Source organism: Archocentrus centrarchus, chromosome 1, assembly GCF_007364275.1.
Source record: "Archocentrus centrarchus isolate MPI-CPG fArcCen1 chromosome 1, fArcCen1, whole genome shotgun sequence".
NCBI lineage: Eukaryota > Metazoa > Chordata > Actinopteri > Cichliformes > Cichlidae > Archocentrus > Archocentrus centrarchus.
Window position 1 is genome coordinate 37,904,478 of NC_044346.1, and position 14,265 is coordinate 37,918,742.

Consider the following 14,265-nt stretch of genomic DNA (forward strand, 5'->3'; position numbering starts at 1 on the left):
AGCGTCCGCATCACTGCAGATGCAGCCCCGATCCATCTGTCGATCTCCCGCTGCCTTCTACCGAGATACTTAAACTCCTCCACCTGGGGCAGCAACTCATCACTGAGCCGGAGTGGGCACTCCACCCACCCAAAAAAGTTATTAAAAAAAAAAACCCTGATGTGATCATTTGTGTATGTTTCTGATAGAATGGAGGAGATTCATTAAATATTAAATACTCTTTTATAGGGTGAGAAAATCATGCCAGATCATAATAGGTTAAAACAGATATCTGAGCTATGAACGGGCTGATATTTTAATGAGCAGGTCTAACTGGACAGAGGAGATACAAACATGACATCCTTAGAGAACATGATGTAATGCTGTAGATTACCCTAAATCATATAAAACATAACCTACTCTGGAGCAGGTTAGGGTCACAGCACAAGTTATTATGGCGATTTACCTCGATAAGAAGTGAGACACCTCTGTGGTACAGGTAAACCCTGAAATTACCTGGATAAGCCAAAAGTAGTGATGGTGAGATGAAGCTTCATGAAGCACTGAAGCTTTACGTCAATTGGTGAACTCCTGGGCTGAAGCGTCACTGTGCTTTGTTTTTTTCTTTTGCGCCATCAAGTGGACAGTAAATGTAAAGCATAAAACGAACGAAGTTTGTGGTGCCAATACATAAATTCTGAACTTATTCACATGGTGTCTGTCTTTATTATACAATGGTGGGGTCAAAAGGTAAAGTGGAACAAATTGGGGAGATGGATGTGATGTGACTGGGATTGTGTTACTTAATTATTACTTAATGTATAACTATGTGCATACCTTATTAGGAGAGATCAGATAAAAAAAAAAAAGTTTTGCTGTGGGGGGGGGGGGGGGGTCACTGCGTGAACCTGATCCTGAATCAGTCACGGCCTGTGTTGTGCCAAAAAGTGACTGTCTGCTATAAAGTGATTTCTGATGTTTTTATGTGCTTTTGTGTAATGTCATTGCTTGTATTGGTAAAAAGAGTGCAGTAAACAGGATTTATAAATGACTTCTATATACAATATAAAATAAAGAAACAACCTGTTTTGGAAGTATCTGGGTAAAGACATTATAATCAATCCAGTCCCGTTTGGCCACTTTAATATATATTCTAGATATTCTGGTAATATCTCTACAGAACTGTAATGTCCTAACCACTAGCGGAACAAATCAGAGCCGGGCCCGGGGGCGGGGCAAGTGACCGGGCCCTTTATACCCAAATAATAAAGCTCATCATAACATCATTTTATAACATACACATGCCCAGAACATGTGTATGAAGCTGCATCACGGATGCTTTTGCGCACATTTCATATCATCAGTGGGCAGTTGTTGTTGACAGAGTTGGGATCACATGTGAGGAGGCAGAGAATAATTTCAGAGAGCCGACTGACTCAGAACAGCGTGTAGCTGTGTGTCTGAGGTAAAATAGTCCGAGTTTACTGTTCCCACATCACTGTATATTCAGTACATCAGAGCTATGAACTCACATGTTGCTAAATGCAGCGCTCTGATTTATTCGCAAAAACGCAGCGTCCGGTGTGTATATAGGTTACACGACAAGTTCACATCCGAAAGATTTGAAATTTCATGTTGTTTTTACGCAACGCATCCGGTGTGAAAGGGCCTTTAGAGTGAAAATAAAGCCAGTCATGCAGTACAACATCTTATTCAATATTTTACACCTACTACATCACTAAAGTCAGTCGGTCTTGTAAAGTTTTGAGCAACCATGACTCAGTCCTGACTGTGGCAACCTTTAAAACCCCCGTGTAAAACATGAATGATGGGTGATGTATAGTGGGTTGTATACTGTGCACATTGAGCCATGCATATTGCGATATAATCAAGACAGGGCCCTCCTTCTCCACCTCGCCTCGGACGTGACAGAGGCCTAGCTACCTGAAATCTTATTCTCCTCTCCTCTCTCCCATCCGGGCCCCCGCTAGCCCCGGGCCGGGGGCGTGCCGCCCTCCCAGCCCCTCCATAAGCTCCGCCCCTGGTCCTAACCACCTTGATTCGACTGTTTGTTGTGATTTTGCGCTATATAAATAAAACTGAATTGAACTGAATGGTAGTTGTGACTTCTGCTGCCTTCTTGGCCAGATTTTTCTTTAAAAATAATTTTTTAAATGTCAGTAACAGTTTTTACCCTGATAAATGAAGAATATATGAAAGTCACTTTGCCAAAACGTGATTGCAGCTTCTACCTTGTGACGGGAATGTTGTTTCTGGATCGAAATGATTTGACAGAATTCACGAGAGATATTTTTGACACATGTTTCACAGATTATTGATCAAGAAGCCATTTACCACCAGCCGATCGTTTTCTGGCAAATCGCTCTTTGGCAGACGATCACTTTTTGGCACAGCACCGGTTTGCACTCAGAGATCAGCGCTTCTCTCTCTGAGGCAAACAGCTGTGAAAAAATCTTTGAAAACTCGACCCACTCGAAACGTGGATCCCTGATAGGAGCGATGACATGTTGCATGATCCCCGTATGAAGTGAGACACGTGTGTGAGCGCCGCGGTGCGCTTGGCCGCGTTGCATGCCGGGAGATAATTTTGTTGCTAGGAGACCGTAAACCTCAGGTCTGTGAGGGCAGCAATCACAGCGGGTTGTTTTTTAAAGTTATATAAAACCCAGTCTGGACCCACTTACAGGTGAGTTCAGAAAACCGTTTTTCCCGTGTGACCCAGCGTTTTATTGTGTGAGTTCAGCCGGTCTCATCGCCGTCCACACTTGTTTTGGCACTTTTTGTCCTGCTGTCCCTTTCACCCCCTCAGGATATGGCCTCCTCATCTCCGAGGGGGGCTCTGCCGAGCCTCGTTGGCCAAAGAAGTGACAGTGACTCCCGAGGTAGGCGTGCCAGGTCCCCCCTGAAGAAGAGATTTTAATCTCAAGGAGGTTTTTTTTGTATTGGGTTAAATAAAAGATATAATAATAAAACATCTATCATAGTTAGTCACATATAACCAGTAAGACTTGGGTAGTCAACCGCTTCAAATATTAGGAGTAAATTTCATGTCTACTTGATGCTGTCACAGAGCCGCTGCACAAGCTTCCTGCACTACAGAGATCTGTCCCATCCAGACCTCCAATCATAGATCCCCAGGTGAGACTTGGCTTGTTAAGGTCAAACCGAGATGGGGTGAAATGCAGTTAAAGTCGGCCGTGTGAATCTTTGCATGTCTTTTGCTTTCCTTTAATGTAGGCTGTGCTGAAGAGACACGTCAAACAAAAGGAGCCCAGTCTCCCACATTTAAAAGTCCGTGAGCAGATGAACAGATTTCCGGGCTGGTACACCGAGCCAGCGCCATCTAAACCAACAGATCAGGAGCAAAGGCGCCATGAACCTGTCCACATGCCTCCTCTGCCATCCACTAAAAACGCCAGTGACCAACAGGTATGAGGGGAGAACAGGTATGGGTTACAAAACCTGCCATTAAAAATAATATGAGCCAATCCTGCTCTGATGTTTTCACCCACAGCACAACACGAAAGGCCTGTAGCATGAGTTAAAGTAACTGCAGTGTCCATCCATCCATTTTCTTCTGCTAGACATAGTTTCAGGAATTTCTAATGGTATCTTTGAACTTTTATGATCACGACGGTGTATTTTACATTGAAGAAGCCTAGAGTGCATCTTTAAACAGCATCAGTAGTGTACAGTGAACAGCTGAAGTAGTTCCACAGCAAAAATGAATTCATGAAATGATTTCACTAAAACTGTGCCCCCCCCCTTCCTTCCTCAGGGTTCAAAGAATGTAGCGTCGACCCCTCCTCCCCCAAGACCAAGATTTTCCATTAAGAGCTTTCCACAGCTGGGCCCGGCCCCCCAAATTGAACTTCGTAAGTACAGCAGTACTGAGTATATTTTCATCCACAACAAAGCTGTATTTTCAGTTTGTGAGGATGACATCAAATTTCAAAGCTTGGAGTGCTGGCAAAATTATAACGAGATCCACAGCAAGCTGCGCCGCATCCCCTTCTTCGCTCGCTACAAAATGTGGAAACCCTTCTACGTGTGGCGCACCAAGATTCGTGCCAAGAAGATTTGTTTGGCCAAACAATCACTACAGAAATATTTGTTCATTCTCAGTCCGGTATGTGCACGCAGAAGCTGAAGTCTCAGTGATCTCTAATCATTCTCACCGAGAGAGTCTTTGAATCATACAACTTCTAATTTGTGTGCAGTTCTGATTTCGTTGTTTACATTTGTCTGTGCAGTCTCTAAGTTCTGCATTGATGGATATTAGGAAAATGTGCTGCCAAATTACTGAGACAGGCTTTTGCCACATGAAGAAGCAGCACACATACACACTGCAGGAATTCCAGGACACCAAAATCAAACAACTACAAGAGGTGTGCAAGACTTTATCTTATTGTTTGGATTGTACTCTCTCTATATATATATTTTATATAGAGAGAGTACAAACCTATTTATTTTAGGTTTCCTGTTATTGTCAGGCATCCAAGGACCTGGAGAAGTTTCATGAACTGGTAAAGGAGGTGACCGTTTGCGCCTGTGGACATTACCGTTTGGAAACTGAAGCTTGTCCCGGTGTGTCTACGCTGAACATAGATTTGTGTATCCATGCGTAGCTCACAGAGGTGAAGGCTGATCATTCTCTGTTTGTCACAGATGGTGAAAAGAAGATCGTCTCAGAGATCAACATGTTTTTTTTCTCCAGCCGCATCATCCAGTGGGTGCATTGCTTTTTTTTTTTTTGGCTTTCCTATATTTTTATATGCTTCTGCCTTGATTTGTATACTAAACATATTTAACCCCGTTTTGTTTTAATGACAGAACACTGATAGTGATGTCGCTAAATTGCAAAAAAAAGAAACATATAACACACAGTTAATGATGGCTCAGTTCCACCACAGAAGCATGATTTAATAATCAAGCACATGTATTTGCCTGTGTTTTCTCCCTCCCCAGCTTAATTCGACTTATAGACTGTTTAGTTGCGACCACCTTGCACAGCTCTGTGGTGAATACAGTGGCTGAAATGCTGACTCTGCTCCAGGTGCAGGCAGGTCAAACGCCCAGCGATGCCATCATTCAGAGCTGGAGTCACGACTCTACAGCAGCTGAAAAAGAGATGAAGAAGGCAGGGCAATTTTTTCAGTACAGCCATAAAAATATTGCATTTATTTCTCTAAACCTGAGAAACTAAGAAGTCAGGTGGACACGGTGTATTCAGCTTGTTTCTGTCGGTGTCTCTTCATTAGTTTGCTGACTCAGAAGCGCTGCACTTCCATCCTGTATTCATGTCTGAGTTGATGCTGGACACAAACAGCTTGACTTATAAACCGTCTGAGGAGAACTTCCAGGTATGGAAGTTAGTTTTTTTTCAGCTTTGTCACTTTGCTCAGGAAACATCTGTCAACCTTATGCTGTGTATTCCCTACAGGATGCTGTTGCAGATTTTATCGAGCGGTTTAAGAACATGGTGATGTCAGTTAAAGCACTTTCCACAGATCCTGTTTTTGATTCAGTGATACGGCCTGAAGGGGACAAGGTAGTGAAGTGTTGCAAATGTCAAACTTGTTGAAACGGTTGAAACATTTTGGTTATTTTGGATTTTAAGTTATAACTGATATGTGACAGTATTTGTGTGTTTTTATGCATGTCTAGAAGGTGGTAAAGAAAGATGAAAACGCGCACCCTCTGGAAGACATCCTCAAAAATGACGGTCACCTTAAAAGTATCACAAACAGCATCCAGGTCGGTGTTTTTCCTGCGTTGCTTTTCCTGCGGCGGTGTTACAGGTTTGAATCAGTCTGATGTGTTTTTCTCCCTCAGGAATTGCTCTGGTTTGCATTTGCTGCTGCAGAAGTGTACTCCAACACGTTTGAGCGTTTTCAATTAGTCTACAGGGAGAATGAAAGTTTGGATCTGGATGCACTCCACAAACAGGATCATGGTAATTTGCAGCACATCAACATAAACACTGTTTTTGTGTCTCACAGTACAACATTCAGGAAATCTGTGTGTTTCTCTTTGTTTGGGACACTTTAACACATTCGTGCTGAAGTTAAAGGCTCTGGGTGCAGAGAGCTGCCATTAAAAAGCAAAAAGAAGATCACAGTTGGTTCATTTCAGGGTGTACATGCTGTAAGTGTTTCTGTTCACTTTCATACTCATAAAACGTTTCTCATTCGTACATCTAAAGCTTCCAGTGATCAACAAATCAGGAGCTCTTTAGAGATCATTACACAGTATTTTATTCTACTCTATTAATTCTATAAATCATTTTTAAAGCAGGTTTGTTGAATTTTCCTATAATTAAAATCAGCTTGCAGACAGAATTTGTCATGTTGCCAGTTTGTAGAAATATTTTGTTGCAGCGTTCTCATCGCAACTTTCTGTCGCAACTCTGTGAGAAGCTCCCACACCTAAGATCAGACACCTGTCGGTGTAGCTACTCGGATAACTTTCCAGATGAAATCACACTGATCACAGTAGGTTTAGTTAACACAGTGATTCTCAACTCCAGGCCTCGAGGCCCGGTGTGCTGCAGGTTTCAGATGTGTCCCTGATCCAACACACCTGAGTCAAATATAGAAGTCATTAGCAGGACTCTGGAGAACTTGACTGCAGACTGAGGAGGTAATTCAGCCATTTGATTCAGGTGTGTTGGATCAGGGACACATCTAAAACCTGCAGGACACCGGCTCTCGAGGCCTGGATTTGAGAATCACTGAGTTAACAGCACACGGTCAATCAGTCATTGCTGCTAATGCTATAATAAATTATTTCAATTTTTTTTCCCCCATTTTTTTTTATTGCTCTTAATTTGCTGTTTTTTTTTTATTGTAGAAAATCTACAATAAAAAAAGAGAGAGACATTCGGACTCAGTGTCCTCAGCCGAGAGAGGCTGAGGACATTGAGTCCGAATGGACCATGTTCCGCACCTCCATTGTTGAGGTTGCTGCTCAGAGCTGTGGCTGCAAGGTGGTTGGTGCCTGTCGTGGTGGTAACCCCCGAACCAGATGGTGGTCACCGGAGGTGAAGGGAGCCATCAAGCTGAAGAAAGAGTCCTATCGGGCTTGGTTAGCCTGTGGGACTCCGGAGGCAGCTGACAGGTATCGGCTGGCCAAGTGGAATGCAGCTCGGGTAGTGGCCAAAGCAAAAACTCGGGTGTGGGAGGAGTTCGGTGAGGCTATGGAAAAAGACTTTCGGACGGCATCGAAGCGATTCTGGCAAACCGTCAGGCGACTCAGGAGGGGAAAGCAGTGCTTCACTCACACTGTTTATAGTGCGGGGGGGGTGCTGCTGACTTCAACTGAGGCTATAGTCGGACGGTGGAAGGAATACTTCGAGGACCTTCTGAATCCCACTGACACGCCTTCTGTAGTGGAAGCAGAGTCTGGGGATGAGGGGGATGACTTGACCATCACTGGGGGTGAGGTCACTGAGGTAGTTAAACAACTCCTTGGTGGCAGAGCCCCTGGGGTGGACGAGATTCGCCCTGAGTTCCTGAAGGCTCTGGATGTTGTAGGGCTGTCTTGGTTGACACGCCTCTGCAACATCGCGTGGAGATCTGGGGCAGTGCCATTGGATTGGCAGACCGGGGTGGTGGTCCCCATCTTTAAGAAGGGAGACTGGAGGGTGTGCTCCAACTTTCGGGGGATCACACTACTCAGCCTCCCCGGTAAGGTCTATGCCAGTGTGCTGGAAAGGAGGGTGCGTCCGTTAGTCGAACCTCGGATTCAGGAGGAACAATGCGGTTTTCGTCCTGGTCGTGGAACGCTGGACCAGCTCTTTATCCTCTCAAGGATATTCGAGTGTGCGTGGGAGTTTGCCCAACCAGTCTACATGTGCTTTGTGGACTTGGAGAAGGCATTCGACCGTGTTCCTCGGGGTGTTCTTTGGGAGGTTCTGCGGGAGTATGGGGTGTCTGGCCCATTGTTGCGGGCCATTCAGTCCTTGTACAACCACAGTGAGAGCTTGGTCCGTATAGCCGGTAATAAGTCGGATTTGTTTCCTGTGGGTGTTGGACTCCGTCAGGGCTGCCCTTTGTCACCGATTCTGTTCATAATTTTTATGGACAGAATTTCTAGGCGTAGCCAGGTGGCGGAAGGCTTCTTCCTTGGTGGCCTCAGAGTCTCATCTCTGCTTTTTGCAGATGATGCGGTTCTGTTGGCTTCATCAGGGGGGGCCTCCAGCTCGCAGTGGAACGGTTCGCAGCCGAGTGTGAAGCGGCTGGCATGAGAATCAGCACCTCTAAGTCTGAGGCCATGGTCCTCAGCCGGAAAAGGGTGGAGTGCCATCTCCGGCTCAGGAACGAGTTCTTGCCTCAAGTGGAGGAGTTTAAGTATCTCGGGGTCTTGTTCACGAGTGATGGGAGAAGGGAACGGGAGATCGACAGGCGGATCGGGGCTGCTTCTGCAGTGATGCGGACGCTGCACCGGTCCGTCGTGGTGAAGAGGGAGCTTAGCGTAAAAGCGAAGCTCTCGATTTACCGGTCGATCTACGTTCCTACCCTCACCTATGGTCACGAGCTTTGGGTAGTGACCGAAAGAATAAGATCGCGAATACAAGCGGCAGAAATGAGTTTCCTTCGAAGGGTGGCTGGCCTCTCCCTTAGAGATAAGGTGAGGAGTGCGGCCATCCGGGAGGGGCTCAGAGTAGAGCCGCTGCTCCTCCACATCGAAAGGAGCCAGTTGAGGTGGCTCGGGCATCTGATTAGGATGCCTCCTGGCCGCCTCCTGGGTGAGGTGTTCCGGGCATGTCCCACCGGGAAGAGGCCCCGTGGTAGACCCAGGACACGTTGGAGAGATTATGTATCTCGGCTGGCCTGGGAACGCCTTGGGGTCCCTCCGGATGAGCTGGAGGAGGTGGCTGGGGAGAGGGAAGCCTGGGCTTCTCTGCTTAGGCTTCTGCCCCCGCGACCCGGCCCCGGATAAGCGGAAGAAAATGGATGGATGGATGGATGTAGAAAATCTTTTATAATAAATGCTCTTAATATTCTGGGAAGCATCTGAGAACAGTCCACAGAGGGAATGCTTCTGAAAAGGAGAAAATAAAGTCACAAAAAAAAGCAAGAAGTAAACAATTACTTAAAGAAAAAAATATAAATTATGCAACATGAATTTCCTTTTTTGCTGATGATTGTTGATTTTGTCTCCCAGATGTGGCATTCTTTGAAAAAGCACTCACGTTATACCCGAGTCAGCACGAGGAAGCCACACGGATCCAACAGGAGAGACGTCTCGGCCTCCTGCTTGTGGACACCAGACAGCTCAAAGAGAAGCTCCAGTCTTCTTCGCTGCGATGTCTGAACGTTAGTGTTATCTATATACCCATGTATGCTGTGCGCACAACAACATAACATTCAAATTTACAATTTTTTTTTATTATTGAATATTTTTCCTGATTTTGTTTAAAAAGTTTTGAAGTTCTTTTCTTTCTTTCTTTTTTTTACCATAAAATTTGAATTCAGGTCATCAATCACATGCTCACCCAACTCGCTAAGAGAAAAGTCGACACCATAATGGCCGAAGTTTCTGAGGCAGAGGTTAAACTGGGGCTGCACCGCTCCACCACAGCTGAGTTGGCCGACTTTCTCACATTTCTGGATGAGATTGAGAACAGTGTAAGATGCTCCGCTTTAATAATTAGAGGCGTAAAAAAAAATATATTTATGAAAACGGTATTTCCCGTTGTCCTTTCACTAGATTGGAGAGCTAAAGAAAGAGCAGGAAACGGTATCAAAAATGTACAATCTGATCAACGTGCACGCAGTCCCCACGCCACTAGAGGATGTTGTGAGATTTGCCACACTGGAAACCTTCATTGACTCATTAGAACGTATCACGGCTGACGCAGTGGAAGAAAAGGACTCTACCATGCAGAGGTTCTGCAGCTCCCTGCAGATGGATATAAAGGAGCTTAACAACGAGGACATGAAAATCCGGCTTAAATTGCTGGTATGAGAAGATGATGTAATATGTTTTCTTTTTCTATTTACTAATGTAAGCTAATAAAAAATTACATTAGGTATAATTAAAAACTAGGGACACAAAGTTTTAGCAGGACATAAGGTCTTAATACTTTACCTTGTTTTTTTTAATGTGCAGGATCCACAAATTCTAGACATCGATGCCAATTCATCACACGTGCGTCAGCAGCTGAGGGAGATCCAGGTTTCCATAGAAGATCTTAAATCAAAAGCATCCTGCTGCGTATCCTACCAGAGGAACTTCAAGGTTCTCTCATTCTTAAAATCCTTTCTGTAACTTCGACATATATAATAGAAACACATCCCAGATCAAGACTTAACAATTTTATTTTGTGGTTAAAAAAAAAAGGGATGCAATAGAGATGTGGTCATTACTATGTCAACCTTTTAAGCCAACCAGCCCAGCCCAGCCCAACCTACTCCCCCGTCCTCTGTCCTTTGATTAATACAGATGGAGGTGACCACGTTTGAGTCCCTGGAGCAGTTAATGTCCATGTTCAAGCTGACACAGTTGCTCTGGGACTCTCTGGAACAATGGGACTGCTTACAGAGCGGATGGCAGCAGGTGAGGTGCACACGTTGAATTCTGCATGTACAGCGTGGGAAATAAGCCTGAATTCTGGCTGGGTTGGAGGGGGTCAAATAATTATTTCCCCCACTGTACAGCAAGCCTGTACATGCACACACTATAATGTACAGACATGCTGTATTTGTGAATGTCATCAGCTCTGCTGTGCACTTTCATGTTACTCATCCCTTAGAGCACACTTGAACAACTGGACATGGAGCAGTTTACCTCACAGGTCAACAAATACAGCAAGTGCATCAGCCAGCTTGAGGAGGGCCTGCCGCCCAACAGCAGCGTGCCCTGCCTGAAGGAGAAGGTGGAAGTGATGATGCACAGAGTGGGTAGAACAAAGTCTTCTGCAGTATCTGATGCTTTTATGTGGCATACAGCGATCTCTTTTTAAAATCATACCATGTTAAATATGGGCTGAAAGCCAGTAACTACTTTGTGACCTCCCCCGAGTCCTGTTTATGTGTTCTTTTTCAGCTGCCTGTGATCACTGATCTTCATAACCCACATATGAAACCAAAGCATTGGAAGACCTTGAAGTCTTTGGTGGGGACTTCCCTCAATGTGAACGAACTTACTATAGCTGCTTTAGAAGAGCTCAATATTTTCCAGTATGCCAAAGAGATACATGAGGTAAAATGTCGATTGGCTGACGAGTCACTACTACAGTCAGTACTAGGGTTTAATATTTTTCCCGAAAATGACATGAATCAAATCCCGGGAAATGACGAGCCATTTCCCGGGAATCCCGGGAAAAAGTTTATTTATTTTTTTATTTTAATTAGGCCTTCTGTAGCCTGTGTCGGCCTTAACCTATTGTGATATTGTAGAGGTAGCTTTCCAGCTATGTCCTGTTATGCCCAGTAGGGGGCAACGTTGGCTTGATTAACGCAATAAAACCTACATCTCGACATTCGAGTGATCGAGCTATGTGGTGTTGTATCGTTCCTCAACACTCCCTTAACAAATATAATTAGAATATTCCTCCATTGTACATGGAATTATACCAAGCTATTTTACAACTGCTGGTGCAAAACAATACGGTTCATGTCCACAGCATTGATAAAGGCTCAGCCACGCTGTCGTGGCGACATCTGTTGCGCTATATCTCCACCAGTGGAACGCTGTAATAGTCATTGAAAAGTTAACTACCGTACTGCACTATAATATGACATAACACAGGGCCTTGAGTAATGCACTACGACTTGGTCATTGCCATTCTGGCAACAGGAAATTTATAACACCGTGTCTGAGGGTTAAAGTAGGTTCGCTGTGAATCGTCTTTTGAAAAACTGGCCGATCCTTATAGCCTAAAAAATATACATTTTACTCAACTCCATTTTAAAAGCGAAATATGTTAAAGTAATCTATTTCATGATACTTTCTTCACACATTAGGCCCGTATCCTAATTCATGATTGTTAGTAAGCGGCTGCAAACGAGGAAAAGAAACACTCGAAGTTAAACAGATATTTCTTTATTGTTCAGGGCAGGCATATTTTATAGGCTATATACTGCAATATAACAATATATAATAATATAAAATTATATAATACAAAATACCTTAGGGTAAACACATTGCCTACGATTTCAACAAATTAAAGAGGAAAAAAGTACAACTGTGTAATACCTCTATTAAAACGCTTGAGATGAAGGCTGAAGCCTTAAACGGAGGCTGAACGTGCCTGAAATGAAGAGTAATGCTTTTCGCATTAAACGAACCCTTCTCTCAATATTTCCTTAAATTTAACATTCTGAAGCTTTCTTTTCTTTTCTTTTCTTTCTTTTCTTTGCGTGACTTTTTTCCCGGTTTCCCGTCTAACGTTTCCCGGGAAACGGGAAATGGTTCTGATCGCATTTCCCGGGAATCCCGGATCCCGGGATTAAACCCTAGTCAGTACTAGAGAAATTAAAAGTCAAACCCCTCATGTCACTGTTCCAAATGAAGTACAGACTCTAACAGAATATTTAACTTTTAGGTTTCAGAACAAGCTCCAGGAGAGGTCTCAGTGGAGACCATTATCTCAAAGGTATGTGGACTACATATCAGTATTTATACTCATATTATTTATCACCGGCTAAACTGCAGCAGTTACATTTACATTAGTCTGCTGAATATTCAGTTGTGCTGTTTTATACTCAAATATGAGCCACATCTTTCGAGGTGTAGTATGGCGGATATTTGTATCATCAGTCATAGGCAGGTCAGCAGTTTCTTCCTGCATTCTTACTTCTAAACTAAGCTGTCTTGGCTGTGGCGTCATAATGAGCACTCTGTCACACAGCATTTACTCTCCTGGAAATTCATGTTTGTGGGAAAATACACATGCATGCAAAATTCCCTGTAGTTCCCCCATGTTGATGAATCCCTCCTAATGAGTTGCAGGTGGAGGATCTGTGGAAGAACACAGAGTTCACTGTGCTGCCTCATGGCGACTCCAAAGACGCCTTTATCTTGGGAGGCACGGAGGATATCCAGGTCGTAATGTGTAGCACCGTCATGCGGTCTATTTTAAAAGAGCAGCAGCAGCGTTTCAGTGTCTCTAACTGTGTTTATCTCTGTGTGAAGGCACTCCTGGATGACAGCATTATCAATGTGGGCACAGTAGCATCTTCATGCTATGTTGCTCCCATCAAGTGGAGGGTTAACGAATTGCTAAGACAGCTGACCCTCTTTAACCAAACACTGGTAAAGACTTTTAAAGAAGAAATGCATAGATGGATCTTTGATTTGGCTCTCAGTGATTCTTGTTTAGGTTTGATTCACAGGTCCTTTGGCCTTTAATATATGTTTTTTCAAAGTTCACTGAGTTCAGTAGTTGATGTGAGGGAACTGTGTTTTTCCTTTTTATTAATTTCTTGTCCCCACTGTCTTCCATTGCCTTCTGTTTCTTATTTTCTCTCCTTTATTACTTCCTTTCCAGGATGAGTGGCTCACATGCCAAAGGAACTGGTTATCCCTGGAGAGTATGTTCATGGCTCCAGACATACAGAGGCAGCTGCCTACTGAGTCAGACATGTTTCTGAAGGTTGACAATTCCTGGAAAAAGCTCATGGCTAAAGTCAAGAGGATGCCCAATGCCTTCGACGCAGCCACGCAGTCTGGTAAAGTGACTTAACAGAATGTATGGAAAATGGGAATTTTAGGCACGTTAACAGTGAAGGGCAAAGGCAGAATTCCAAGCCTGTTGTTTTATCCCAAACAGGTCTGTTGGAGACTTTGCAGGAGAACAACACTCTTCTGAATGAGATCCAGAAATGTCTGGAAGCTTACCTGGAGTCTAAGAGAGTCATGGACCAGTGATTTGTTTGTTAGATGTGATAAAAGCATTATATCATTAAAGCATTTTTAATTCCAAAAAAGTTGGGACATTGTGTAAATTTTACATAGTATTATATATAATATTTTATTTAGAGCAGAGCATAGAAAACATGCCAAATGCCTCCAGGTGTGTAGTTAGTTGGTGGTTGATTTATTTTAGCTGCAGGTGCCATTGACTCCCAGAGCTCAGGAAATATTTGCTTTCATCACACCATCTGGACTCATATACAGTCATGGGGTTCAGCGTACGCAAAGCTCCAGCGACATTTCAGCAACTCATCAATATGTTTGTTTAATGGGCTGGAAGGCTGTGCTGTCTACCTGGCTGATGTGGTGGTATACAGTAATACCTGGGAGGATCGTCTTGAT

General features: G+C 43.9%; 1 protein-coding gene across 5 annotated transcripts; it reads left to right on the forward strand.

Annotated features, from left to right (window-relative positions):
- The first annotated feature begins 2,429 nt into the window (after positions 1-2,429).
- LOC115787139 (dynein heavy chain 6, axonemal-like) lies at positions 2,430-13,937 on the forward strand. Of its 5 annotated transcripts, none has more exons than XM_030739731.1 (25): positions 2,431-2,686; positions 2,810-2,882; positions 3,071-3,138; positions 3,238-3,429; positions 3,779-4,129; positions 4,254-4,388; positions 4,494-4,587; positions 4,669-4,729; positions 4,969-5,140; positions 5,262-5,363; positions 5,444-5,551; positions 5,671-5,757; positions 5,836-5,956; positions 9,169-9,320; positions 9,480-9,632; positions 9,715-9,966; positions 10,117-10,245; positions 10,450-10,563; positions 10,760-10,903; positions 11,053-11,208; positions 12,554-12,604; positions 12,961-13,053; positions 13,144-13,263; positions 13,499-13,679; positions 13,781-13,937. In XM_030739731.1, exons 2-25 carry the CDS (start codon positions 2,813-2,815, stop codon positions 13,876-13,878), a joined length of 3,204 nt encoding a protein of 1,067 aa, XP_030595591.1. In that variant the 5' UTR covers positions 2,431-2,686; positions 2,810-2,812; the 3' UTR covers positions 13,879-13,937. The 5 variants fall into 5 exon arrangements, with proteins under 5 accessions (XP_030595596.1, XP_030595591.1, XP_030595584.1 ...); XM_030739718.1 differs by having other exon boundaries at positions 2,432-2,686; positions 5,668-5,757; XM_030739724.1 differs by having other exon boundaries at positions 2,431-2,882; positions 5,668-5,757.
- The last annotated feature ends 328 nt before the right edge of the window (positions 13,938-14,265 follow it).